This window comes from Sphaeramia orbicularis, chromosome 20 (assembly GCF_902148855.1).
Source record: "Sphaeramia orbicularis chromosome 20, fSphaOr1.1, whole genome shotgun sequence".
Lineage (NCBI taxonomy): Eukaryota > Metazoa > Chordata > Actinopteri > Kurtiformes > Apogonidae > Sphaeramia > Sphaeramia orbicularis.
Window position 1 is genome coordinate 9,920,533 of NC_043976.1, and position 19,304 is coordinate 9,939,836.

Sequence of the window (19,304 nt, forward strand, 5' to 3'; positions counted from 1 at the left end):
CACTTACAAAAGTAAAAATGTTAGATATTATCAGTCCGTTCACTTATGTGCAGCTCCGTCTTTTTGACAGCTTCTGTTTATTTTTATGTAGCCTGTATTTCTTCACTGAAGCTGCCCTTGAAACAAAAACATCCATTTAACTCAGTTTTCACCGTTGCTTTTCAAAGGAAGTACGCTGTCAGCAATTTTTCCAGAGGCAGAAAATACCTACTTGCAGAGCTATGATACCCAAATCAAAATCATTTCACCGAAAGTCCTGCAAATTACACCCCCAGGCTCCTGTAAAACAATACTGCAATATATCTGCGTAACGTTTTTTTCTTTGGATGAGAGGATTTGTCTTTTTTTTTTGTAAGCCGAGTTGATTTACTTGCAATTTCAGGACCTGCTCTGAGAGCTGAGACTGACTCCGAGTGAACACTGTGTCTTGGAGGTCAGTTAATTTGCAACATTTGTCCGGCTTCGTCTGTTTAAACAGTCGACTAATCTGGTCTGTTGTTCTTTAGCTTCAACAACCATAAAGGAGCCTCACAGGGAACTGCGCAACAAACCTGTCCTCATTTCACTGAAGTGGCTTTCTGGGTTAAGGAAAATATATGTGCCGTCAGGCTGTAGAGGGTAAAAATACTAACAATGAATTGAAACTTTTACAGGCATACATGTTGTACAAAGGCTGATAATTGTATTACCATATTTCATCAAAATTACCTGACATTTTCAGTGTACTAAAATCTACTTTCACTGTCAGAATGCATACATTCACAACATGTTAATAACCAAGTTGGCTTTGAAATAAGTATAACTAACTGAAGGTGTTTCCTGCAACTACCATACCTAGGCTGGTGTAGAAAAGGTTTTCGTTTAGATCAAAATTGACTGTTTGTTTGTGGACTAAGTTTAGTTGCATCTGTCACTAAGGGTGTTAGAAAATATCAGTTCTGCAATATATTGTGATATTTGATTTCACAATACTGTATCGATATTAAAAAGTACTGTATCGATATTTTTAGGTATTTATCCAAATGCAGATATGGCGGAGGTTCATTTTGGTTTCTGGTTTTCTTGTTTACATTTTATTTATTATCATTTAATACTGTTTTATTAAATAATGGTCATTTGAATCATCCTAAAAACACTTTTTACTGTCTGAGAGGCAGATGTTAATTCCTTTGTTGGGATTGCACAAAAATAATGTTATAATGTTACATCTATTAGTTATGAACTAATAGAATATCAACATTTGAACAGGATCTTAAACTGTAATGTTTGTAAAACATAATCTAAGTGTTAACAGAGGAACATTTTGTGATATAGCATTAGATCCTATTGTGATCAAATAAAAATGTGTTTAGTATTTGTGCATATTTCGGGTGTCATTCAATTCTTCAAGGAAATAATCATTTAAAAAAAAGAAACAAACAAAAAAATTGCCTTTTTAACAGTATCATGATATATCGTGATATATCGTATCGCAATCCTAGTATTGTGATTTGTATCGTATCGCCAGATTCTTGCCAATACACCGCCCTATCTGTCACACTAATGTACTGTCAATTACCATTTTTCAATAATTCTAAAGTCACATAATTTATTGTCACTTGTAGCGAATCTGGTCATAATGAAATATGTTATTATAATTAAAGTTATTATCAGTTAGCTTGGGTTTATATTCTATATAATTAAACAAGCATCTGTGTGAGAAAAAATAAATAAAACAAACAGTTTGCAAACAGTAGCCTATACAGATATAAGTATATGTTTATACTTTGGATATGTGATGTAGATATAACACACTTTCACATGCGTGGCCGAGTCACCAATCATTCATTCTGTCTAACTCTCTGTTCCTGTCAAACAAGCTATTGTTCTTTCAGGTATGACTCATGGGCTGCACCTACACAAGAAGACAAGTCAAAACCAAATAGAAGCCTTTCTGATAGGCTAGTAGCTGCACTTTTTGCATTGTGCTTTTTCAGGGTATTTATTTATTTGTTTTTTCACCCACTGGCAATAAATATTAATAGAGTACGGAGCACAATAAAATGGGTGTGACACCATTGTGTGGGTTTACATGTGTGTCTGTAAGAGTTAGACAACAACTGCTCAAAGTGTACAGTAACAAAAGGCGGAGGCTTGGCTGCAATAACAAAAGAGAAAGAAAAAAAAGAAGGAAACTTGCTGGCACAGAAAGAGCACATCCCATAAATATGGCAGCAACAAGTCTGACCAAGCAGACAAACGTATAATAGGAAATCTGAGAAGCACAGAGTCACTGCGGGCTATCATCAAACCCTAATGACTTTCACTATCCAAGAAGTTTGACTACATGCACAAAAAGAACTGTTGCTATCTTAAGCAGTAATTTCTCCGAAGCCCCAAATAAAGTCTGTGATTGCTTTGTCAACTCAAGCACAGCCTTATAAGAGCACAGCTTGGGCCAACACACTTCACTCATCAATCCCCCACAGATGTTACACCTCTGGAAAATCAACAGTCCTTTAAATAGGCTATCCCTAAAAATATGCTGATTTCATGAAGGTTTTATATTCCTCTGAACAAGATGCATAAATTACTGCTTTGAGACAAAACAGAGAAGTAAAGGCTTGAAAAATAAGCTCAAGTAGCCATGCCGGACAAATGAGAGGCCGTGTTCAGAACATTTGGTTTGAGTTTGACTCTTTTAAAAACCACTCTCTCTATTTCCACCAGCCTCGTAAGCTTCAGATAATGAGGGCAGCATGTCTGGAAGGGTCTGTCTCAGTTGCTTGCCATTTCAGTTCCTGCTATGATTCACAAGCTGTTTACAAAATATCTTCTCCAGCTATATGTACATAACATGACCACTGATAGCCACTATTGATCATTACGAGGCAAAGGTGTCAAACATAACACCTGCGGGCCAAAATCGACCAGCTGAATGGTCCAAACTGGCCCGCAGGATGAATCTCAGAAGTGCAAAAATTACATCGAAAATATTAGCATTCAAGGGTGTTCAGGGGCAACATACAATTGAATGTGATGTCAAGTAAAACAAGTGGTGCCAAGCACAACAAACCCCGCCCCTCGCGCGTATTGTAGCTTATTTTGGCATCGATCCCTCTGATGTCATTATGTCTGTGTGTGCTGATGTCAGCATATCAATTGCCTCTATATATGTGCCAAGTTTGAAGTAAATTGAAACAAAATTGATGTTTTTATAGACAATTGAAATTTTGCCCTTTATAAGTAAATGGGAGAAGAAAAAAGATTTTAAAAATTCATAAAAATTTTAACTTTGATCTACTTTTCCCAAAATGTAACCATGTCTCTTCTGGGTCACTGGCAATCTACAAACCCAGTTTCACATGAATTCAACCAATGATTTTGCTGCTACAGACATGTAAAATTTCGCCCATTATAAGTAAATAGGGGATTAAAAAAAAGACTTAAAAAATTCATAAAAAATTTTAACTTTTACCTACTTTTTCCAAAATGTAATGAGATCTATTTTGGGTCACTGGCAATGTACAAACCCAATTTCGTATGAATTCAACCAATAATTTTGCTGCTACAGACGTGTGAAATTTCGCCCATTATAAGTAAATAGGGGATAAAAAAAGATTTTAAAAATTAATGAAAAATTTACACTTCTACCTACTTTTCCCAAAATGTAATGAGATCTATTCTGGGTCACTGGTAATCTATAATCCTAACCTGGTATGAATTCAACCAATAGTTTTGCTGCTAGACTGTTAACAAACAAACCGAACCAAAACCAATACCCCTTTCCTCCCCTTCAGTGGGTGGGGTAATAATAGCATAATAACCTACTAATAATGACACCTCCAAATTTTGTCTTTGGTTTAATGTGAAAAAAGTATAATTACATTATAAGAATACTGACATTTACAAATCCTGTCACAATAGAATGTGACTAACCTGAACAAATATGAAAAACCTGACATTTCTTAAGAAAAATAATTACAATTTTAACAATTTAATACCTGTTACAAATATTTTTTGCATTTGTAGATCCACTGTGATCTGTAAATCGCGTGAATAATAAGCTACAACATGATATTGGTGAAATGGCACTTATTTTTTTAAATGATATTTCAGGGTGTGCATGGTTGTTATTCACATTTTCATAAAGTTATTTAACTTTCACACTAAAACAAAGAGAAAAATTTGGATTATAATTTATAGGTTATCATGCCTATTATTTTACTGGTCTGGTCCACATGAGATCACACTGAGCTGAATGTGGCCCCTGAACTAAAATGAGTTTGACACACCTGTTATAAAGCATTACTTGGCATTCCTTAAATATGCACATAATAGCAATTCACGTTAACTGGAGTTGTTCCACTGTGCATCTGTCCATCTTAAACCAATTACTGACACACATACTTCTTGCTTTTATAACCACACACAGCTTTATTTGGATTTCACTGGCCAAAAAAGCTTCAGTCTGTCCTGTTTTCCAATGTGATCTGAGGCCTGGTATTCCTGCAACATAAGAGGACACTCAATAACCCAAACAGATGTGAGGAATACCCCCCACGATACTGTTTGAACAGGTGTACAGCTCATTAGGTTATAGTATTTGCTTGCCTGCTTTGATCGCCAAGGTTTCTATTTCATTATTAAATGAGGTTGCCAAGAAAAAAAAAAAAAAAAAAAAAAACACGCGCAGAAGAAAGACCCCTTTCTTTTTCACACAACTATGAGTTCAGACAGACAAAGCAAACAAAAAATGTGCAGCCATATGTTTTACAGCAACTGAGAAACACACAAAAGTGGAGTTTGTGTTTGTTTCTCATCAGATGAGCTGTTTCCCATAATCTTACCATATCCTCTTGAGACTCAGCAATGCATTATTGTCCTCTGTAGGAGACAAGAGTTTCACAGCCGTACTTAAAAAACAAAAAGCAAAAAATGATGTCCAATACAAAGGACATTCCATGAAACTAGTAAATTTAAAAAATGAAGTATCTAAATCCCCCACAATAGCTGGATGGCATAAGGTTATTTTTGACATGTTACCCATGGAATACTTAACATATAGGTCTAGATCAGGCATGTCCAAAGTCCGGCCCGGGGGCCAATCACGGCCCGCGGTCAGATTTAATACGGCCCACAGCTTGGGTTTTATAATGTATTATTTATGGCCCACTTGGACTGTTGATCCGAGTCCATGAATCATAAAAGGTTCCAAATGCAGTTCCTCCTTTCATCTCATGGTGGCAGCACCACTCTAACTCTATCTGGCTCTGTGACTTCGCCGTGAACCATTTTCGCTAATTTCTAACCATGGCGCCTGTAAATAAAAAAACGGAAGTTCACAGTGAGGGCCGCCGCTTCCAGGAGAGATGGGAATTACAATTTTTTTTCACTGAAAATCGAGACAATTGTGTTTGCCTAATTTGTCAAGAGACTATTGCCTTGTTTAAGGAATTCAATGTAAAGAGACACAAGCAGACAAAACATGCTAACGCATACGACAAGCTAGCAGGGAGTGAGCGTTCTGAAAAAGTGAAGCAAATTCCAGCTGCTTTAAACTCACAACAGTAACTCTTCATGTGAACATGTGAGTTCAATGAATTCACCACCAAGGCAGGCTACCAAGTTGCCAGGTTAGTTGCCTCTAACTGCTGGTGTTATGTACTTGTAGATGTGACACAAAATATTACTTTCTGAATGATTTTGTGAAAGACAAGAGTAAGAATCATATGTTTTCATCTTAAACGTTAACAGACTTTGCATTACTGAGTAATATATGAGTAATGATTACTCATATAAGTCATGTTTAAAATGAATGTGGGGTTAAGATTTTTATCAACTTGGAAGTTTAAGATACTCTATACAGTTTGTTCCATGTTATCTGACTCCAGATGTGAAAGGAAGGCAGAATTGTTTTTTATTTATTTATTTATTTATTTTTTAATTTGTTCACACCTGAGTGGCGTAGATTTGGTTACACTGCCATTTAAAAAAATGATATTGTGACAATGAAAATAAAATTGTTGTAGAACAGCACATTTATATGTAATTTTTACTGTTTAAAAATGTCTGAAGGGACCACTGGCCCCTGGCAATGTCCACATTATCAGATCTGGCCCTCTTGAAAAAAAGTTTGGACACCCCTGGTCTAGATGTACAGGGGTTGGACAAAATAATGGAAACACCTTCACCTCAAGATGATAATGCCCCAATCCATACAGCTAGAATTGTTAAAGAATGGCATGAGGAACATTCTAATGAAGTTGAGCATCTCGTATGGCCGGCACAGTCCCCAGACCTCAACATTATTGAGCATTTATGGTCAGTTTTAGAGATTCAAGTAAGACGTCGATTTCCACCGCCATCATCTCTAAAAGAGTTGGAGGGTATTCTAACTGAAGAATGACTTAAAATTCCTTTGGAAACAATTCACAAGTTGTATGAATCAATACCTCGGAGAATTGAGGCTGTAATTGCCGCAAAAGGCGGACCTACACCATATTAAATTATATTTTGTTGATTTTTTAAGGTGTTTCCATTATTTTGTCCAACTCCTGTATGACTGAGGTTTTCTATAGAATCTGGTCCCCATTCCTGACTTATATTGGTACTAGACTAACTACCATTGTGTTGAAGGGCCTGGTGGACCATAAGTGAGAAAGTACAGTATGGGTCAACACATAGCAGGTTACCTGAATTACTTCGCACTTGATAATAATGATGCTACTGCGGTGGAATGGAAAAAAAAAACAAAACAAAACAAAAATAAAACTGGATTTCCCCTACTCTCATTTCTATGTATTATGTATGATTTTTTTGTTTATGTATGATATGACCCCATCCCCTGTTGTTTTTGTTGTTATGATTGTTTTTGTCTTAGACAGCACTGTTTGTTTGTTTATGTGCTTATCTATGCTGGTTTGTGTCTTTGTATATTTGGCTGTTCATAATGACATGTTGTATGTGTGAAGGAACAGAAACTATTTTAGTTTTTGTTACGTATGGCATCACTTTCCATTCATGTCTCTCCAGCCTCTTGCTTTATATTTGTATTCATTCTTTTTCTATATTTTTTTGTGTGTTATATGAAAAACTCAATAAAGATATTAAGAAAAAAATAAAAAAAAATAAGTAAAGTATCTAAAAAACTGCTGGATTATATTGTTTCTAAGACAGTTATTTAATGTATAGAAGCCAAAACCTTTACTTTTCTGGGTCTCAGGAGGATACAAACATACATATACAATGCTGAAATATTATCATAGTAATGTCATTTAGACTTTACAAGCTAAATACAACATCCTGTATTACATGTTGTCAACTGAAGCTCCACCACACCTCACATCTACCTATGTCCAGTCTTTGTACCCATGTCAATCGCTGTTTAGTTAAACAGTGACAGAACTATTAATGACAACACTTTTCTTCACCGTATCTCAACTTCATTCCTGAACTTCCCAGTGTTCGCCTGAGGACATTTTAAATCCTTCTGTACAAATTATACTTTTGAAACTTGATGATTCAGCATGTCCCGCAATTATATTAAAAAAAAGGAAATTTAGGTAAAAAAAAAAAAAAAAAAAAAAAAAAAAAGTCAGGACAAAAAAAAGAGATAAACTGTTCCTCTCATTGCTTGATCTTGATACTACTCCCAGCGTGCAACCTTTCTTGCTTTTAAACTGCTTGCGCTTTTAAATTCCCATTTCACTTTTTCAGCTGTATCTTTTTTTTTTTTGCCATTTTTTTCCATGCTGTCTTTTGTTCACATCCCCTTGAAGGACCCCATCACAGAGCCAGCCAAAGCGAGGCAACTCGTCTGTCAGCGGCGGAGAATGAACAGGTTTTCTACAGCATCTCAAAGTCACCACGCCACCTGAGCCGAGACCTCTTTAAACCATCATCGTGTTTACCTCATCACTCCTTTTTAGCTTTATCAATTTCCCTTTACACTGATGTGACACCTACAGTATGTGGCAGCAGGATTATAGCTGAGGCTAACGTAATTTCTGCTGTATCACAATGGTGCCATAACGCTGTCTGGAAATCTGCAGCCGGCAGAGAGGAGCGGCAGGTTAGATAAAGGGTCAGACGGATTAGAGAGGCGGATTTGAGGAGAAAATGTTTGAGGAAAGGGCTCTTTGGGGCTTTGCTTTTGTTACATCAGCAGGAAACAAACAAACCACAGTCAGAACAACAGAAGGAGATTATAGACGATACTACGGGAAGACTGAACAAGAAAAATAGTCCTGAGAAGTGAGTTCAATTGTCCCTTAAGCAAGCTGCAGCAGAGCGTACAGACGAGGCCCAATCTGAGGCCCCCAGGAGAACAATATGAGACCTCCCGTTGGACAGATTAAACAGAGGCAGGGGGACATTCCTTCCCTTGACTGCAAACAGGATGAGTAGAATTGGAGGTTGGATTTACCATCCTATCAGCAGCAGTCTGGCCACCTCACTGCAGCTGCTACAGTTAATGAGCCAAAGCTGGATATGTCAGTGTCTTTACAAGATAAACACTTACCCTGGCATCGCCGTTTGTAGGTCTGGGCCCGTGGTTGAAGGCTTGCGCTGGGTCTTTGTGGTAGACCTTCAGGCAGGAGTGGTCTGTGATGTTCCTGTAGGGGAAAGAGGGGTCCGGTGGTAAGAAGGCAGCCCAGATATCACCATCAGACCGTGGCCGATCCTGCCTCAGTCGGGTTCTCTTCAGGATCTCTGCCAGGGGCACGTACCCTGACAGAGGCTCTGATAGTCCTCTGTTATGTGACATTTCCTCTTAATCTCAAACTAATACCGTGTTTCAATGAGGCTTGGCTACATAAATCGTTTTACTTGTGCCTCTCCTTCTTAAAACTGCTGCGGTAATACACCCTGGACGCTCGTACCAGCCTTAAAGAATCACAAGACAATGTTTTACAGCCCTGATAAAGAATTAGTCACAAAGTACACAGAACACTTGAACAGGAACTCTGCAGACAAAGTTGCAGGGCAAAGTTGCTCACAACTCCAGGAGTAATACTTTCCTCCGAAAAACAACTACAACAAATGGCTGTATATATGGCTGTGTTGCCATACAGAGTCTGTTGCATTTTGGTTTAGACATGGTGGTGAATACAAAACAAGGAAGGTGCAAAAGTACAAGTAATAAAAAAAATAAAATAAAATAAAATAAGGAGGATGTTTTCATGCTTTTAAATCATATTCAGAACACAGTATGCAACACTTTGGAAACTAAACCCTGAAAACATCTAAGTAACGCACAAAGCACAAAAACAGAGCTAAAAATTTCAACTTTCACAAAAGGCTTCTCTCATTGAGTTTCTTCCTGCTTTGTTTTAACAAAGAGGAAAACGAAGCAACAAACTTTCCTGCCCTCTGTAATGGGAGTTTATGCAGGAAGTGCAAAGGGAGGGAAAAGAGACAAGACCTTCAGCTGTGACACTGTGAAGCTTTATGAGACTTCCACTTCCTTCCACAAATGGAGTGTGAAAACCCAGTACAATACACATCGTATCACATACAAATGCATTCAAACTACAGTAGGTTTTTCACAAGTCCTAATGTTAAAATATTTACCCGCAAGAGGGAAAAACTGGATTTGTTTAGCTAAGGTGCATGCAAAGTTCTAACTTAACTGTACTTTGTGTCTGCATTCATAATCAGTGTTGAGAGTAACAAGTAACTAACAGTAACTAATTACTTTTTGCTGCCACGCAGTTGTGTAAGGCAATAATAATAAATTTTTGTTAATATTTTACTTGGTACATGTTCAATAGCATATTACAACACACTTTTTGCTCATAATTTTATTACTCAAATGAAAAAAACAAACAAAAAACAGCAAGACCATGAGACTTTAAGGAATCAAAAAAGCGTCTGTAAAGTTCTATCTCCTACTGGTGTTCAGCCAATGGGTGAAGACAGCAGAAGACAGTACACTGGCCACATGGACGGATGCTCATTACTAACCTTAACCCTGCTTTCAAGAAGCAAATTAGCATTAGAAATTGACTGATATGGGTTTTTCTAAGGCCGATGCCAATGTTTTTAAATTTGAGGTCAATATTTAAGGCCGATTTTTTTTTTTTAAAGCACATTAACCATAAAATACAACTGAAACACTCAGATATTTAAGATTTTTATGCACCAATATAAATGAAAGTATTAATACACATACACATAGTACTGTTTTAACATTTACTGAACTTCAAGTGCTGCCCACACAGGTGCCTGATTTTTTGTAAAAAAAAAAAAAAAAAAAAAAAAAAGGCGGATGGCCGATATTGAAAAACATTAATATATCGGTCTACCTCTTTTAATTTCGTTGTGCATATGTATAATGACAATAAAGGCATTCTATTCTATTCTATTCTATTCTATTCTGTTCTATTCTATTCTGTACCTCTAGTTAGCATGATCCCTGTGATCAGCAATGACAAGGTAAGCTAACATTTCTATGACTAGTTAGATTTCATTATCAATTGCGGATTTATCTACACACCCCCTGTTTGAACACAAAATGCTGAAAAAAATGCAAGTGCTCCTGCTGGGATTCGAACATCATAGACTATAGTGTTACTTACTGAGCTATGCGTCCACATGTATTTCATCCTAAGGCTCGCCTGTCTCTTGTATTGGGGGTGGGGGTGGGGGCACATGCTAGAGGCGGTATGTAACTCAAAAGTAATACAGGAGTCATGTAACGCATTACAATTCTGAGAATATTGTAAGGTAAAGAATTACTTTTAAATAACACCCCGTGCGTTTACATGACAACTTTTATTCCTGGTTTAATCTGATTAAAGTTTAGATCCTATTTAAGATTGCCATGTAAACACCTTATTCTAGTTGAAAAAGAAAAGTCTGGATGAAATTTAAACCTGATTAAAGTCACTGGTTTAATCCACTTTTGAATCCGGTCTAAATTATTCCTCGGACATGTAAACCCTTTATTCCGTTTGGACTTTATTCCTTCCATTCTGCGCATGCTCGTTGTCTTGTCCTGTCGTGATGACGCACACATTCTGCACTGGCGGAAGAATATGCACTGCAGTCTAGTCAACCCAAACTGTTCCAGTGGGCTATTCTGATGGGATCTACCAGCCTGGAAAACCCTGAAGGAACAGTTCACCACTTGTTTTTCATTCATTCATTTGTCATGCACTAATGAGTTCGATAAGTGGGCAAATCAGTTTGCACTGCAGTGCACCGACTGCCTTGTTCTTGCAGCCCTTCTGTTAGCTTAGCTTAGCCTAGCTTAGCATAATCGCTTCATTCCTATGGTCTGACGTAGCCAGGCTTTTATAGGTGATTTGTAGTATTTTATGAGTGATTTTGTGAAATTCAGTTCTCCCTAATCATTACTTTAGTCCGGTGGGGTCAATATGATCACAAATTGAGGCTCAAATCATGGCGATGTGACTTACAGCAGTAATAAAATCTGGGGAAATAAAAACTAAAGCTAAAAGGGTAAAGCAAAGCTAATTTAGCGCATGCATCCCTTCCAACAAAAAGATTTTCCAACTTCCGTCAACACAACAGTCCCAAGATTATATGAGTGCAGTAAGTCGCAGATCTAAAGAAATAATTAGGGAGAATCGGATTTCACAAAATCACTTACAAAAGACCACAAATCACCTTTAAAAAACTGGCTACGTGTGACCATGGAAATGCAGTGACTATGCTAAGCTAAGCTAACAGAAGGGCTGCGAGAATAAATGTTTCTCATGTAAACCTTTATTCGAGTTTAATTTCCATGTAAACAGAAGAGAAAATACTTTAGTTCCAAATTAATTTCTTCTGGAAAAATAAATCGGATTTAAAACACATCATGTAACCGTACCCAGTAACAAGTAATCTTTAATGTATTACAGTTTGGAAGTAACTTGCACAGCACTGTTTATGATATAGAAAAGTGCACTTTTACCTAACGTCTGTGAGCTCGTAGTACATATTCCTCATGTCGTCTTTGACATAGACAGCGACGCTTGGCGACTCCAGCATCTTCATGGTGAGCTGCTGTGGGAAGGCACTAACAAACAGAGCTCTGACTGTGTCGATGCTGGTGATCTCATTAGGCATGCGGATCTGTTTGGTCTCGTCTCCGTACTGCAGGTACAGCACACCTACAAACAGAGAGCAGAGGTTTTACAATTATGAACTGCAGAAACACTCATGAAACACAGATTTGGTAAAGCAACAGACCGCTGTAATGCTAAATAAAGAGTCATCAAAGTGGGTTTTTTCCTGCGCTTCTGTCAGCAGATCATTTAGCACAGAATTAAAAAAGAAAACAAGAGAGTTTGTTTGACAAAAAGGTGTGCTTTTTGCAGTTTGGGTGAACCACAAACAACCTCCAATACATGATCTAAGCAAATAACACCTTTTCCTGTGCCAGTCCTGTTCTATTTAAGCCCACTTGGCACTCTGCCCACATCACAATGGACAATTGTGGCTGCTCAAGAGCCTGGCACAGTGCAGATTTCCGGTAAAAAGGAAATAAAAAATAATTGTACAAAAATATACCATAATCCGTTTACCATTTATACCAGTGGAATATTTTGCTGGCCTGCACAGGATATGTGTGTGCTCATGCTTGGGTGAACAGTGCTATCTTCATCATATCCTGCATAGACACAATATGTGGCTTCATGTGCACGTCATTCTTGTGATTTTTCAGAATGAATGCTTACTAAGAATAGTGACAGAGGGAACATTAAAAGCTTTGAGCTGATAAACCGTTTGTGAGGACTTCTGCATGTTGTATATTGAAAGAAAACTGTCACACTGCTGAAGTTATTTACAGAGTCATTTGGGCAGGAATGGAGGACAGAAGCAGGGCTGTGTGTTTGGGGTGGAACAGTCAAAGCTGTGCATCAAACAGACCAAAGCCTGAACCTCTGAACCTCTGGGTGGGGCTTCTGTACTGTGCTTTACAAAAACAGATGTCTCTCCCACAATATTTATGGACACGCCCATACTGCACTTGTATAAACAATGAGAGGGAAAAGAAAGAAACATTTCAATCTATGATTCATTGCTTCAAACAGAGTAGCACTGATTTTTATTTATATTAAAAGAACAATTCCAATGAAAAGAACTAAGTTGCGGTTGCACTATTAGTCATAATATATGACATTTAAAAGGATCTGTCCTCATATGTTATATCTGATATACTGTAAAAAGAAAAAAGATTTTTTTTGACAGGTTAAATCACTGCATAATGTCACTTATGCATCTACTTAGTTCACTGAAAATAGCTGCTTTGAGGAAAAGAGGTACGGTTTTACTTGGTGTAACCCCATAAAAGGACAGAGCCAGTAAAAGCTACCAGATGTTGGTGAAATATTATACAAGATCCTACATGCTCCACGAGACAGTGAGACAGAGAGAGGGCAAATCCAGGAAATAAAATTTGCTGAGTCGATCCATTGCTCCTTTCTGGTCTGTCTAGGTAGTAATAAGTTAACAAAGTGCCCATTTTGAGAAAAAACTTCATCCTCCCCCTGAGAGCTGTTATGTTAACAGCCGGCCACTTTTCATCCAGATGTTAACAACTACAGCGAATGAGTTTGATGACAAAGCGCCATTGATTGAGCGTACATTAAGAAGATCTGAATTCTTTTACCATCCGTTTCATTTCGCTGCAACAAAACTGAATAGCTCGGTTCTGACAAGGAGTCGTGTTACATTCCTGAGCGCATGGTTTCACTCTGGATTGGAAGCAAATGGCCAGTGGGTTTCCTGACCAAATGGGTACAAAATAGCAGACTGTCTGAGGTCTGAGACATTTTTCACTCTCACAGTAAAGCATAAAAGTTCTAGGTACAGTAATGCACCAGTCATGAAAACTATTCTACAAATGCAGATACAGGAAACAAAACACAAAAGGTGTAACATGCATATTACAACCACATAATACATCCTTTAAAAAACACCTCATGATGCAGTGATCTAGAATGAATGTGATACTCACACGTGAGTTTAAGAACTTCCTGATTTCTTCTGGGTGTTATTATTTACTCAAAAGATCCTGCTATAACTCCCACACCACAAACAGATGACACTAAGAAGCTCCAAATGTCCGTTGGGACCCAAAGAAATGTGTGTTTTTCTGTGTGTGTGTGTGTGTGTGAAAGACTGTGGGAGGGACACTACGGTAGTTAAGCGGTTCCCCATTTTCTCCTCCCCTTTATCACACTATAACCCCCCGCTGTCCTAATGCATTGTCCTGATGTTTTCGGGGGAAAAAAAATGGGACAGTGCTTGTGCATAGAAGTGTGTTAAATCACATTTGTTATCAGTGTGTTTGTGCCAGTTTGCGTTTCTGCCTCACAAGCGAAGCAGAAGCTGCAACTGGCACCGAAAAAAGTGTGGAAAACGACACCCAGTAGATTCATTTATTTTCACTTTGCTCAAAAGCCATGAAACGCAGATGTTTTGCTATTATTCGGCGGTACATGCCATACTGAGTTGTAAGCTATATTTCAAGACTATGGTGTTTAAAGTTATAGTCTTTGTACCTTATTTGGGGAGTTTTCAGACTCTTTCCACCACTCTCACATCAATGCAGAAACTTAATTCAACACAACTTGCAGAGTTTCCACACATGGATGCAAATGAAGCACTACAAGCGTTGATAAGATGACCCATTTCTAATCCTGTCAATAGCATGATGGCATATATTGGATGGGTTCTACGATCTTTCACTATACAGAGGAAATTAATTCTAATTAAAACAGTGCTGTGAGCCGAGGTGGAAAGAGGAGGGAGGGAGGATAGGTGGAGCGAAGAGGAAAAGACATTTACTGTCAAGGTGAAAACAGTGAGGTTAGGAGTTCTTAAGCTGTGTCAGGATTATAATAAAATAATGTAAATTGTAGGATATCATACGTGATTAATGTCAGTTTACTTTTACCTCAGTCTATTCAGATTGAGTCATTTTAAGGTGTTTGACAGAATCTATATTCTCAAAAAAAAGATATACATACTGTAAATTGGTCAAAAGTTGCCATGGCGATTGGCTGACCAACATGTCTATTAATGAACAACAGGTAACAACAAATGAGGATAAGGCAAAAAAACTTCACTCAAGACAGAAAAAACAAATTAATGAATAAATGAATGAATGACTGAATGAATGATTAATACCAGTTCACTTTCACCTCAGTCTATTCAGATTATTTAACCAGATATACACAGAAATTGTACTCTAAACTGGCCAAAGGTTGCCGTGGTGATTGACTGACTAACATGTCTATTAGTGAACAGGTAACAACAAATGAGGATAAGGAAAAAAAAAAACTTTACTCAAGACAGAAAAAATAAATTAATAAATACAGGGTGGGGAAGCAAAATTTACAATATTTTGAGGCAGGGATTGAAAGACAGTGTATGACCACTTAGTTTATTGAAAGTCATGAGAATTTATTTACCACAAGAAAATTTACATAATAGAAAATGTTTTTATTCTATGTGTCTTCCTTCTTTCTCAATAATTGCCTTCACACGTTTCCTGAAACTTGTGCAAGTGTTCCTCAAATATTGGGGTGACAACTTCTCCCATTCTTCTTTAATAGTATCTTCCAGACTTTCTCGTAATAGTTTTGCTCATAGTCATTCTCTTCTTTCCATTATAAACAGTCTTTATGGACACTCCAACTATTTTTGAAATCTCCTTTGGTGTGACGAGTGCATTCAGCAAATCACACACTCTTTGACGTTTGCTTTCCTGATTACTCATATGGGCAAAAGTTTCTGAAAAGGTATGGATAATAGTGTTAGGTATGATTATGACATCAATATATGTTTGGTTTCAAAACAATTGACGTAGTGCCTGCTGAGAAAAAACAACTAAATGTTCATTGTAAATTTTGCTTCCCCACCCTGTAGTTAAATTAACTTCACTCAAGACAGAAAAAACAAATTAATGAATAAATGAATGAATGACTGAATGAATGATTAATGCCAGTTCACTTTCACCTCAGTCTATTCAGATTATTTAACCAGATATATACAAAAAAAAGATCAGATATACATGACTACACTGTAAATTGGTCAAAAGTTGCCGTGGCGATTGGCTGACTAACGTGTCTATTAGTGAACAACAAGCAACAACTAATGATGACGAGGAAAAAAACTTTACTCAATACAGAAATGAATGAATGACTGAATGATTATTGTCAGTTCACTTTCACCTCAGTCTATTCAGATTATTTAAGTAAGTTTAAGATATTTGACAGACTCTATATTCTCAAAAAAAGACCAGATATACATGACTATACTGTGAATTGGTCAAAAGTTGCCATGGCGATTGGCTGACTAACATGTCTATTAGTTAACAACAGATAACAACAAATGATAATAAGGAAAAAAACTTTAGTCAAGACTGAAAAAATAAATTAATAAATAGTTAAATGAATAAATGAATGAATGATTAATGCCAGTTTGCTTTCAACTCAGTCTATTCAAATTATTTAACCAGATATATGTTAAAATTGTATTGTAAACTGGCCAAAAGTTGCTGTTAGGATTGGGTGACTAACATGTCTATTAGTGAACAACAAGCAACAACTACAGTAATGATGACGAGGAAAAAAACTTTACTCAACACAGAAATGAATGAATTCTACATGTTGAAATTCAAAAAAGACATAAACATAAGCTGTTCTTTTTGTGGGGACCATCCAGAGACTGTCTTGCATCTCTTCTGACATTGTTCATTCACCAAGAAACTGTGGAAGGACTTCAGCAGATTTATTATCAACCATGTTTTCAGAGACTTTGCCATATCACAGAAAAATGTATTATTTTGTTATTATAGATGCCCCAAAAAGGAAAAAAACAAAATAACAAAAAAATCTTTTTTTTTTTTTTTTATAATTAATTTATGTCTCTTACTTGCTAATTTTTTCATTCACAAATGTAAGTTCTGTAACACAAAACCAAATATTTATTTTTTTGAAAGATGTTGAACTTAATTTAAAGCTATTAGATAAATCTGGAAACAAAAAGGCTATAAAAAACATCAGTATTTGCTCTGATTTGGACATTGTATTGTAGTGTATTCCCCCTGACAAACTTGTTCTGTTATTTTCTTGTTGTATACATTGTCTATATACTCGACCTCAGTCCATAAAGATTTAATGAAAAAAAAAAAAAGAAAGAAATGAATGAATGAATGAATGATTGTCAGTTCACTTTCACCTCAGTCTATTCAGATTAATTAAGTCAGTTTAAAATATTTGACAGAGGCTTTTTTCTCCAAAAAAAGGTCTTAATAGACCAGATATACATCAAAAATTATATAGTAAACTGGCTAAAAGTTGCAGTGACAAATAAATAAATAAACAAACCAGAAAATCACTCAGAGAGCCCAGACCTCCGCTAAGGCAGATCAGTCCCGTCACCCCCCATCACCACCAAAATTTAATCATTTGTTCCTTGTGCCAGTATCAACATTTCCTGACAATTTCATCAAAATCTGTCCATAACTTTTTGAGTTATCTTGCTAACAGACAAACAGACACACAAACAAACAAAGAGACAGACAAACCCCGATGAAAACATACCCTCCACTGTTCCTTGGCGGAGGTAATAAATACATATATACATGCATAAATAAATGAACAAATAAACAACGTACCAAGTGAGCGATCCTTTGTCTGATTGGTTGATCGCACCACAGGCAGGCTGGCCCGAACCCGGGTGCCGCGGGTGAAGGCCGTGGGCGTGTCGGCGTCAGACATGGCATCCAGTGAGTCTAGGGAGGCCAGTGATAGGTGGTCCACCTGGTCCCCGACGCTGGGTTGGGGGCTGGGGCCGTGCTTTGGGCTTCTGCTCTGGAGGGGGGGAGACACATGAAAACATACGTGATGAACGTGAAACCATGGAAACAACACAAGAATGACACAGGACATGCTTTGCAGCGTTTTGGTGTAAAACATTAAATCGTGATGCATTTGTCTGAGCTGGAAAATCAAAGAATATTCCACAGACGTTGTCAACTGCGATATGAGTCATACGCATTCCCGGACACATGCAGCCAGTCGAAAAACCCTTAGTATGTGGGATGCTGTTTACGTTATGGTTAAAGAAAGAGTGCAACATAATTATCTATGACTATCCTGATCACCTTTCTGTTTATATCTGTAAATTATATTCTCTTTCATCTGTATATTTGTTACCTCCGCCAGGAGGTTTTGTGATCACTTTGCTTTGTGTGTTTGCTTGTTTGCGTGTTTGTTTGTTAGCAACTTTACAGGAAAACTGTTACAATCATCTTTACCAAATTTTACCCACAGGTAGGCCTAGGCCCTGGGACGAACCCATTAAATTTTGGGCCAAGTAGGCCAAAGTTCAAGGTCACAGCAAAGTCACAAAATCTACAATTTTCCTATCTCTCATCATTAAGCAATTTTTGAAAATTCATAAAAAAAATTCAAAACAACTCCGATTAGCCTCCAATTTGATATTCCTGTAGCTTATAACAATATCTTGTATCTGGAACAAAATTGTCCACATCCACTGTGGAATGTGGACTCTGTGAAAATTTCAATTTAACATTGAAAATCCCATTTATGACACATTTTTCATTATAACTCAACAAATACTGATTGGAATGTAGTACAATTTGACATACACATGACTGGTACCAAGCTTCAACTTTTTCTGCTCTACAACAACCTTGAAACTGTTTAATTTAAAAAGAAATAGTTGATCCACACATGCACACCGTTGGGGGTGCTTAGTGGAGGTTTGCATTCTCTGAACACTTGTTTTTATTAGTGGTTTTCGTATTTTGAGATCCAGGTTGGGTTGGTATGGGGGTTGCCATTGGTTCTGGGGGGGGGGGTATACTTTATGTGTCACAAAATCTTATATCATGTGAATTTCTTTCTTTTTTTGTATTGTACTTTTGGAGATGCACAATGAAAATAAATAAAAAAAACTGATAAAAAAAAAAAAAAAGAGTCACATGCATTCATTCAGGCTTAAATAAAAGAGTTTTGTTGTTGACTTTGGAGTTTGACTCTTAACAAAACAATGGAATAAACCAAAACACCCCAATCATGCAAATATAGAAAGAAATGTTAGTCGTATCTCACCGAAACATGCTCAAAACCCATACGGTCTCACAATCCATAACGCTGAAAGCTATTAAGCATGAGAAATCTAACCAAATGAAAAGAGTCACTTAAATTTTATATGGAAAGTGAAGAGGAGTTTGCATTGTGCAAAAGATCAAACAGAAACTTACAATAAGGATAGAAAAGAAAGAGGAAATAGTATGTGATAAAAACTCAAAGCTCAGATGCCTGGTTCTG

General features: G+C 37.0%; 1 protein-coding gene across 1 annotated transcript in view; it reads right to left on the reverse strand.

The window, feature by feature from the left end:
- Nucleotides 1–19,304, reverse strand: part of kiaa1217 (KIAA1217 ortholog) — a 167,255-nt gene that overhangs the window by 28,650 nt on the left and 119,301 nt on the right. The window contains 3 exon segments of the mRNA XM_030123051.1: nucleotides 8,504–8,597; nucleotides 11,906–12,104; nucleotides 17,624–17,819. Coding sequence (XP_029978911.1) covers nucleotides 8,504–8,597; nucleotides 11,906–12,104; nucleotides 17,624–17,819 — 489 coding nt within the window.